The following is a 9,798-nucleotide window of genomic DNA, read 5'->3' as shown; positions in this document are numbered from 1 at the left end:
CTATTTGTTATCTTACTTCTATCATTGACAGTCCCTCTAGGTTGTGGGCTGCTTGCCTGTGTTCCTGAGAAGCATCTACGGTACCAGTCTATAGAGTGTTTTTTCTTTAGTGAATTACCGGTATGTTTACCGGTAATAAACTTGCACTGTTTTATGTATATGTTTGATTACATACAGCCTTGTGACAGTTTTCCTGCATGTCATAAGCATTTGAATATAAATTAAAATGTTAAAATCAAATCTGATATTGTTTTACCTTTTATTTGGTGTGTGGAAGGTGTGCGGAAGAGGGGGTAGTCTTATACGGCGAGTATATAACAAACTCTGTATTTTGAGTGGAAATGTTAGGGGGTCGTCTTATACGCCCAGTCGTCTTATACGCCGGCAAATACGGTACTTTTCTGGTTAAAAGTAGGTGGAGCGACATTAATTTAGTTGAGAAGGGATTTAAGAAAACGGAAAGGCTGGCTTTAGAGAGTTAGAAACATCAATGAGAGAGAAACATCCGTTCAGTTGCCTCCCTACTGGGAATGTGCCCGCAACCCAGGTACGTGCCCTTGACTGGAATCGAACCTGGGACCCTTCATTCAAACCATTAAAAAAAAGTTATGATTCAATTTGTCTTTTAAGTTGCATCATTCATAAATTAGTTATTAAATAGTGAAGTCTTCATTTTAGTGTAGTTTTAGGCCCAGTGTTGAATCCTAGGAAACTGTAATAGTGAATATGCTTTGAATATGAATTGAATTTTCAGTGTATTTCAAATACTGAATATTTTGAGTATGAGTATTCAAAATTATATTGGAGTGATGTGCTTGTAGTCATCTTGGCGACATTCCGTCGATTTCGTTGTCTCGCGTATAGGTGATCTACGCTTTTTGTTTCAGACAGAACTAGGTTGTGAGGATATATAGGCTATCAAGCAGCTTTTTCTCTGTCTCAGTGTTACTTGGTTAATTGTAAGGATTGCTCCTCAACATCTTTCCTTTTTACCTGTGCTTATTAAGAGCAGTGGATGATTAGCATTTTCCCGCTGTTTTTCTCCTTTAGCAAGAATAAGAGAATTGACTTTGATCTTCTGAATTCTTTAGTAAATCAAGCATTATGATGCTACACCTAGAGAGCATACTAATCTATGTTGTTCGTGATTGGAGAATGGCTATGTGTTTAAGATCCTTGGTTTGTGTTCCTTTCCCTCCCTTTGAGTCTTCGAACTGTTGGTTCATTTTCTGACTTGATGGTGATTACTGGCTGAAATGAAACGTTTCTGTTAGTGGCTTCCCTGCTTTAAGCTCCCTCCCTCCCACAGCACACTCTTAGTTTCTCCTCTCTCTTGCATTCTGAAATACAATTTCATTAAATCCTGAGAGAGCTAAGGTTTTTCTTTGGGAATTTATCTCCAGTGCCTGAAATTAAAAAAAGAAAATAGGATAGTTCTCTATGAAATCTTACATGCATCTTTGGAAAAATTTGTATTTTGTAAATGAAAGCAAACTTTTATGTTGGGGGCATATATTCAGAGGTGGAATTCTGTCGTTATTGTTTTAATAACCATGTCCTAATTATTTATAGCTTCCTGCTTGACATAACTCACTTCAAGAAGTGCACAATGTCAGAACGTGGAATTAAGTGGGCTTGTGAATATTGTACGTATGAAAACTGGCCATCTGCAATCAAGTGCACTATGTGTCGTGCCCAGAGACCTAGTGGAACTATTATCACAGAAGATCCATTCAAAAGCGGTTCCAGTGATGTTGGTCGAGATTGGGATCCTTCCAGCACCGAAGGAGGAAGTAGTCCTTTGATATGCCCAGACTCTAGTGCAAGACCAAGGGTTAAGTCTTCATACAGCATGGAGAATGCAAATAAATGGTCATGCCACATGTGCACGTATTTGAACTGGCCAAGAGCAATCAGATGTACCCAGTGCTTATCCCAGCGCAGGACCAGGAGTCCCACAGAGTCTCCTCAATCCTCAGGATCTGGCTCAAGACCAGTTGCTTTTTCTGTTGATCCTTGCGAGGAATACAATGACAGAAATAAACTGAACACAAGGACCCAGCATTGGACTTGTTCTATTTGCACATATGAAAACTGGGCCAAGGCTAAAAAGTGTGTTGTTTGCGATCATCCCAGACCTAATAATATTGAAGCGATAGAGTTGGCAGAGACTGAAGAGGCTTCTTCCATAATAAATGAGCAGGACAGGGCTCGGTGGAGGGGAAGCTGCAGCAGCAGCAACAGCCAAAGAAGGTCGCCGCCCACCACGAAGCGGGACTCCGACGTGCAGATGGATTTCCAGAGGATTGAGTTGGCGGGCGCTGTGGGCAGCAAGGAGGAGCTTGAGGTGGACTTCAAAAAGCTAAAGCAGATTAAGAACAGGATGAAAAAGACCGACTGGCTGTTCCTCAATGCCTGTGTGGGTAAGTTTTTGCATTTTATTGAATGGGATGGGAAAAGTACTGACAGTGACATGAAAGATATAAGCAGGGTCAATATTACTTAGCATTTAGTTCATTCAGCATGATCTTGTTATAACTTTGTCCTAAATTGCCTCCGTTCCATTGTGTATGTGTCTCCATCAGTAGGGAGCAAAACTTTTAAGTTAAAGTGTTCTACACATCAGAATTAAAATACACACCTGGGGTTGCAAACGGCTGCTTGATGCACTGGAAGGAGCTGGGGCTGAAGAACACAGCTGCTGCTTCCGTGTGGTAAACAGTGCGAGCACCTTGTGATGGAGGAGCTGTAGTCAGATGTTAAAAATATCACAAAAATGTATGACTCCGAGAAGTTGCACAAACATAATAATGCTGACCTTGAAAATATGTCAGTTTAACATGACTGTCATGCAGTAAGTACTTACAAACTCTATGAAACTTGATTTCACAAGGCCAACTGATTCCACAGGTCAGTCATGATTTGTGGTTTTAGTGCTTTTCTAAGGAAGTTCTGGGTATTGGTCCCAGTTACTGGCTCAGAGCTGTTAAAGGATAGACATGTTGTAAGTTAATTATTTGTGATATAATTTCACAAAAGCAGTTGACTCTTCCATGTTTTCTTTTTCCTTTATTTTTTAAATCCTCATTGAGGATATGTTTATTGATTTAGAGAGAGAGAGAGAGAGAGAGAGAGAGAGAGAGAGAGAGAGAAACATTGATGTGATAGAGGAACATCAATCGGTTGCCTCCTGTATGCACCTCGACCGGGGATTGAACCCACAACCAAGGTATGTGCCCTGACCAGGAATCGAACCTGCACCCTTTTGGTATATGGGAAGATGCTCAATCAGCTGAGCCACATTTTTTCTTTTCTTTTGTTTTGAGAAATTTGATTTTGGATATTTGGATGGAGTGCTTTACATTGATACTCAGTTTTATAAAGGAAATGTTGAGTACCTACTAAAGTTAAACATCTTGTGGAACAATAGTTAAGCTTCAAACATGGCTTATCTGTATATATATTTTCCCCAGTATTAATTTCTCTCATTTATCCCCCTGAATATAGCCCCAAGAATACAGAAGCCATAACTATATGAAACCTGCAAGTCCTAAGAGGAAATTTACAAAAAAAAAAAAATCTGAGTTTTTTGTTTTAGTTTTGCCCTGGCAAAAAGAGTGTCTTGCAGATGAGCCCTCTGAACACCAAACCCAGCAGGCACTTGTGACGTAGCCCCACGTCCCTGCTCTGAGGACCAGGAGGGAAGCACCTTCCGCTTCTACCTGTGTGGCCCCAGTTCATCCTGGGGTTTTCTGCTCCGTCCCGAGTTGGGGCAACACAGAGAGTGGTTGTCTTTTTTTTTTAAATAAGGAAATACCAAAGGGTTTTATTTATTCACTTTAAGAAGTTTTTAAAATAAAATTATTTAACATATTTTTATTGATTTCAGACAGGAAGGGAGAGGGAGAGAAACATCAATGATGAGAGAGAATCACTGATTGGCTGCCTCCTGCACACCCCACACTGGGGATCAAGCCCGCAACCCAGGCCTGTGCCCTTGACTAGAATCAACCCAGGACCCTTCAGTCCGTAGGTCAACACTTTATCCACTTGAGCCAAACCGGCTAGGGCAAAAGGGTTTTGTTTATTATTAATTTTTTAAATTGAGGTCATATTCACATAGCAAAATTCACCATTTTGAAAGTGAACAATTCAGTGGCATTTAGTGCATTCATAGTGTTGTACAGCCACCACCTTTATCTGGTTCTGAAATACTTTCATCACCCCAAAAGGAAGCCCTGTACTGGTTAAGCAGTTACTTCATATCCCCTTCCCCCCTCCTTCCTGGTAACCAACAGTGCTTGTTTTTTCTGTGGACTTACCTGTTCTGGGTAGTCCGTGTAAATGGGCTCTTAGGTGATGTGACCTTTCGTATCTAGGCATGCTTATCTTTTAGTTTAGCTGCATGCCTTTTGGGACACTTTTAAAAACACTTTTGCAAGCAGTAGCGTACTATGCATATGTTTACTACAAGGTGGTGTTACAGTGCACATACGTTTATAGATGGAAATGAACTATATCACAATGATTCTTAACCTCTTTTGGGGCCATAGAATTCTCTAGGAATCAGGTTCATTTGCTCCTTCAGGTTAGTGGATCTCAGCATAAGAACTCTTGCTTTGAAGTGTTTTCTCTCCTTGAAACACAAGTTAGACCAACACGTATTACCTTGCCTTTAAGGCTATTATTTCTTGTCTTATGACTACTCTGTCTTCTTGCTGCTACCTTTTATTTCTTTACATATATTTTTCCTTTTCTTTTTTAAAAAAAAATATTTTTATTGATTTCCGAGAGGAAGGGAGGGAGAGAGAGAGAGAAACATCAATGATGAGAGAGAATCACTGATGGGCTGCCCCCTGCTTGCCCCACACTGGGGATGGAGCCCGCAACTCGGGCCTGTGCCCCGACCGGGAATTGAACCTTGACCTCCTGGCTCATAGGTAGAGGCTCAACCACTGAGCCCCGCCATTCTACTTCTGAGCAAACATCCTGTACCTCTTCAGATTCTAAGAGCTCTGAGCTCATTTTAAAGGTGGAATAAAAACTACTACCAGCATGACCAGTAGTGGATCTGGTCTTGTTTTATTTACAAATCAGTTTCTTTGCCGTTAAGTTCTGTTGCCACCCACTCCAGAGTTGCTTGGTGCTTAGGGCCACGGATTGACTGTGCTTGGTTTTGGTAATGTGGAGTCTGTCTTTCCCGTCAGGAGATGGTTTTGGCTGTTCACTGCACAACATGGCTCCCAAGTGCTGTACGCAAGATTATGGCCCTGTTTCTATTAGGCAGTCACACCCTGTTCTCTGTAATATGCTAACAGCATTGTTCCGTGTTTATATTTTGTTGGGTTAATTAACAGAAGTTCACATTTACCGAAATTTAATCTTTACTTGTCTGCTGGCCTCATGTTCTCCAGGTTTCATTAGGTATGTTGTATTACGGCTTGCTGATACACATTTAAAAGAATCATTTCAGCAATCGCTTCGGCAGCACATGTACTAAAAAAAATCTCCAGAGTATGTACACTAAGTCTAAAATGTATACTTACGACAAAACTGGCACTAAGTAATAAGAAACTGGACAATAAAAACAGCCTCAGGCCAGCTGGGTAGCCGGGGAAATAGGAAGGAGAAGATTGTTGTTGAGGAGGTCAAAGTAAACAGAGCCTCAGCAGCACTGAGCGGGCATCTGTCACGTGACTGGTGGGTGTAAGTTTCACGGCGGTGAAAGGAGTACTGTTACTTGAACTTTTTAAGAACATTTGATACCAAGGCAGCCAGATAAATAGGTCTACATGAAGCTGATTGCTAGGTCCGAAGGTAGTCTGTCACCTGCTACTGTTTCCCGGCATCCCATAGCCATAATATTTGAACTTGATTTTTAGTGTGGCATTTCTGTAGTTCTTGGTTTGTGTTCTTTGCTTGTGTTTGCCTGTTTTCAAGTTGGTATACCACAGTTGTTTGCACAGTCAACTTTCTATCTTTAGAATTTTTTCTGTCCTATGGAATTACTTTGTGCTAATTACCACTTCTGAGTTGCGAGCCCAGTATCAGATCTGTGTTCTAATATTTAATTTTTGGAGATCATCTTTTTGGGAATTTAGAGAGGAAGCTAATGAAATTGTTCACTGTTCTGATAGATTTGTTATGGTTATTTTTTAGTTTTCTGAAAAGGACTTTACATTTTATTTTTCATTACAGTTTACATTCAGTATTATTTTGTGTTGGTTTCAAGTGTACAGCATAGTGGTCAGACAGTCATACGCTTTACACAGTGTCTCCCTGTCATTTTCAGTTCCCAGCCGGCGAAGTGCTAGGTTGACTCTAGGATGCCAGTGGGCCGCTCCGGTTGCTTAGGAATGTGACTGAGCGCCCTCCTGGAAGACACTCTGCTGTTCAGTGACCTTTGTTCCTTAACAGGTTGCTTTACGTCATGAATAAAGGCAGAGCTTGAGGAAAAGGTCTTGAGTCTTCGGCATTTAAAATGATTAGATTTTAAATTACATTTTTAAAAACAAAAATGGTTTGAGTTAAAATATTCTATAAAAAGCTTTTAATAGAATCCAAAATATACACAGACTCCTGCAGCACATCTGTGGCACTGCCTCCATAAAAGGAAACAGAGTGCTGGCCTGCTGGCAGTGCCTTATGTGTCCTTGGTTCGCTGTGTGCTGCTCTTACCTGGGATGTGTGTGTGTCGCTATAGAAGCTCAGGTCTTGTCCTGGCCAGATGGCTCTGTTGGTTGATCATTGTCCTGTACACCAAAAAGGTTGTGGGTTCGATTCCCAATCAGGCCACATACCAAAGTTTGGTGTTTGATCTCCGGTCGGGGTGCCTATGGGAGGCAACCTATTGATGTTTCTCTGTCACATCAGTGTTTCTCTTCGTTCTCTTTCTTGAAAATCAATTAAAACGTCACCTTGGGTGAGGATGAAAAACCAAACCAAACCTCAGATCTTTTCGCTCCATACCCATCCTATCCAAGGCTGCTGATGTTACAGGAAATAGAGTTATTTTAGCACCATGAAAGGAGTGTTAGCTTTGGTTTCTGAGGCGTTCCTCTCGTCATATTGGAACTCTGGCTATACAAGCGCATTTTATGTCATGGTTTTTAAGCGAATTGTGATCATTCTCAGCAATATAAAGATCCCAGCCCTGACTGGTTTGGCTCAGTGGATGGAGCGTCGGCCTGCGGACTGAAGGGTCCTAGGTTCGATTCCGGTCAAGGGCATGTACCTTGGTTGCGGGCACATCCCCAGTGGGGGGTGTGCAGGAGGCAGCTGATCGATATTTCTCTCTCATTGATGTTTCTGACCCTCCGTCCCTCTCCCTTCCTCTCTGTAAAAAATCAATAAAAAATATATTAAAAAAAATAAGATTCCAGTCTGGGGAGCGCACACACATTTTCTTTCCCGTGGCCAGTGCAGCCTGGCTGTTGGAGGAGCTGGGGACTGATCCTGGGACAAAGGCGCTTTCAGGAGCAGCGTGTCACGGAGAGGCACGCGCTGGCTGAGCTGAAGGCCAGCGACATGCTTCTGGCCGCCTCTCATCTGCCTCGGGCAGGACTCCTGGCTTTGAGAACTGATGGAGTGCACAGGCCTGCCAGCGAGTCACGTGTCTCCGGGTGCTGAGGAGGGGAGTGTGACTGGTGATGCCTGGTTATGCGACACTGACACATGAATATGCATCATTATTTAGTAAAGGCTGTCGTTTTTAAAAGCACTGTATTACATGAACACTCTGAATTATGAAATCTGGATATATCATTTAAATATTAAATATAAAAAGATGTTTAGACTGCAGGGGACTTTACTGTTGACCATAAAATAATTTTAATTTTAAACATTTACTGAACTATGCACAGGGCTAAAACATCAAGCAGTTATAGATAGAAGAGTTTATAAAGGAAAGCACGTGTTTCTCTCTTCTCCACCTTCCATTCTGCTGTGCAGAGGCGGCCACTTTCCCCCATCAACCTTTTATTCCGAGGAGTTCAAACCCGTGGCAAAGTGACATGTCTAATACATGGACACATGCCTTCGACCTAGATTTGACCATTGTTACTGCCTCGCACTTTGCTCTCTCCCTTTCTCCGGCTCTGTCTTTCTGTGTGAGTTTTTCCTGAACCCTTGGAGAGCTAGCCGCAGATGTCTGAGCATTTTGCCTCTAAGTACTTCTATATGTATGTCATTTCTCTACAAAAACAGACATTTCTCTACGAAGCCATACAATGTAATTATCCAGAAAAATTTAATGTTCAAAGTCCATGTTTATTTTCACCAATAGTTACACTAATAGCTACTGCTCCAGTCCCATTCAGCTGAGGATTATACATGGTATTTAGTTGTTTTATCTCTTTAGTTTTCTATAAACAGCGCCCAGGTGTTTTTTGTTTTCCTTATTTACTCTTTAATGACATTAACATTTTCAGAGTCTAGGCCATTTATTTTACACAATGGTCCTCAATTAGGATATGGTTACATAAAATTTAAACATTTTATCTTTTTGGGGGGAGGAAGGAATGCTACATAGGTGGTATTTGAACAGCATTTCTAATATTTCTAATATCTCTTAATAATACCCTTTTATCATTTTTTCTTTTCTTTAAATTTATTTTAATTTTGGTAAAGTATAGGTAACAAAGTTTTCCATCTTGGACATTTTCAAGTGTATGGTGCAGTGGCACAAACTATATTCAAACTAGAGGCGCAATGCACAAAATTCGTGAAAGAGTAGGCCTTCCTTCCCCCAGCTGCCAGCACCGGCCTCCCTCCGGCTCTGGCTTGTCTGGAATGACATCTGGTCTAATTAGCATATTACCCTTTTATTATTATAGACTAGAGGCCCAGTGCACAAAAATTTATGCACTCAGGGGGGTGGGGGGGTCACTCAGCCCGGCCTGTGCCCTCTCGAAGTCTGGGACCCCTCGGGAGATAACGACCTGCTGGCTTAGGCCTGCTCCCGGGTGGCAGAGGGCAGGCCCAATCCCTAGGTGCAGCCCCTGGTCGGGCTCAGAGCAGGGCCAATTGGGGAGTTGGGGCGCCGCCCCCTGTCACACACAGAGCCGCAGGGTGATCGGGGTTTGGGCGCTGCCCCGTTACGCTGATCCCGGTGCCAGGAGGCCTCGCAGCTCCGCTGATCCCGGTGCTGGGAGGCATATTACCCTTTTACTATATAGAATAGAGGCCTGGTGCATGGGTGGGGGCTGGCTGGTTTGCCCTGAAGGGTGTCCTGGATCAGGGCGGGGGTCCCCACTGGGGTGCCTGGCCAGTCTGGGTGAGGGGCTGAGGGCTGTTTTCAGGCTGGGACTGACGCTCCCAACTGCTCATTTTTTTCTTTTTTTTTTTTTTATTCTGGGCCAGCTTTAGCTCTGAGGCTCCAGCTCTTAGGCCTCCGCTCCTGAAAGCAGGTATCTGGTTTGTTTCAGTTCTATAATCGAAACTCTGTATCAACTCCAGCTTTGAGATCCCAGGCGGCTGAAAGCTGGTTTCTGGGGTTTTGTTTAGCTCTATATGTTACAGTGTTTCTTAAACTGCAAGCTCAGAGGCCTGCAGCAGCAGGCGGAAAACGTTGGAGTCCTCCTTCACTGAAGCAAGGAAGCCTCATGTTCAGTTTAAGCTGCCTGGCTGCCGGCCGCCATCTTGGCTGGCAGTTAATTTGCATATCACCCTGATTAGCCAATGGGAAGGGTAGCAGTCATACGCCAATTACCATGTTTCTCTTTTATTAGATAGGATTGTTGTGCACCTGTAATCGCCATCCATCTCCACATCCCTCTTACAAAATGGAAACTCTATCCA

At 42.7% G+C, this 9,798-nt stretch overlaps 1 protein-coding gene across 1 annotated transcript in view; it reads left to right on the top strand.

Moving 5' to 3' along the window:
* ZRANB1 (zinc finger, RAN-binding domain containing 1) overlaps positions 1 to 9,798 on the top strand; it is a 34,951-nt gene that overhangs the window by 3,368 nt on the left and 21,785 nt on the right. Inside the window, exon 2 of the mRNA XM_006754986.2 lies at positions 1,573 to 2,423. Coding sequence (XP_006755049.1) covers positions 1,610 to 2,423 — 814 coding nt within the window. The 5' untranslated portion in view covers positions 1,573 to 1,609. The remainder of the gene's footprint in view (positions 1 to 1,572; positions 2,424 to 9,798) is intronic.

This window comes from Myotis davidii, unplaced genomic scaffold (assembly GCF_000327345.1).
Source record: "Myotis davidii unplaced genomic scaffold, ASM32734v1 scaffold72, whole genome shotgun sequence".
NCBI classification, from domain to species: domain Eukaryota; kingdom Metazoa; phylum Chordata; class Mammalia; order Chiroptera; family Vespertilionidae; genus Myotis; species Myotis davidii.
This window is presented reverse-complemented; position numbering and strand designations above follow the sequence as displayed.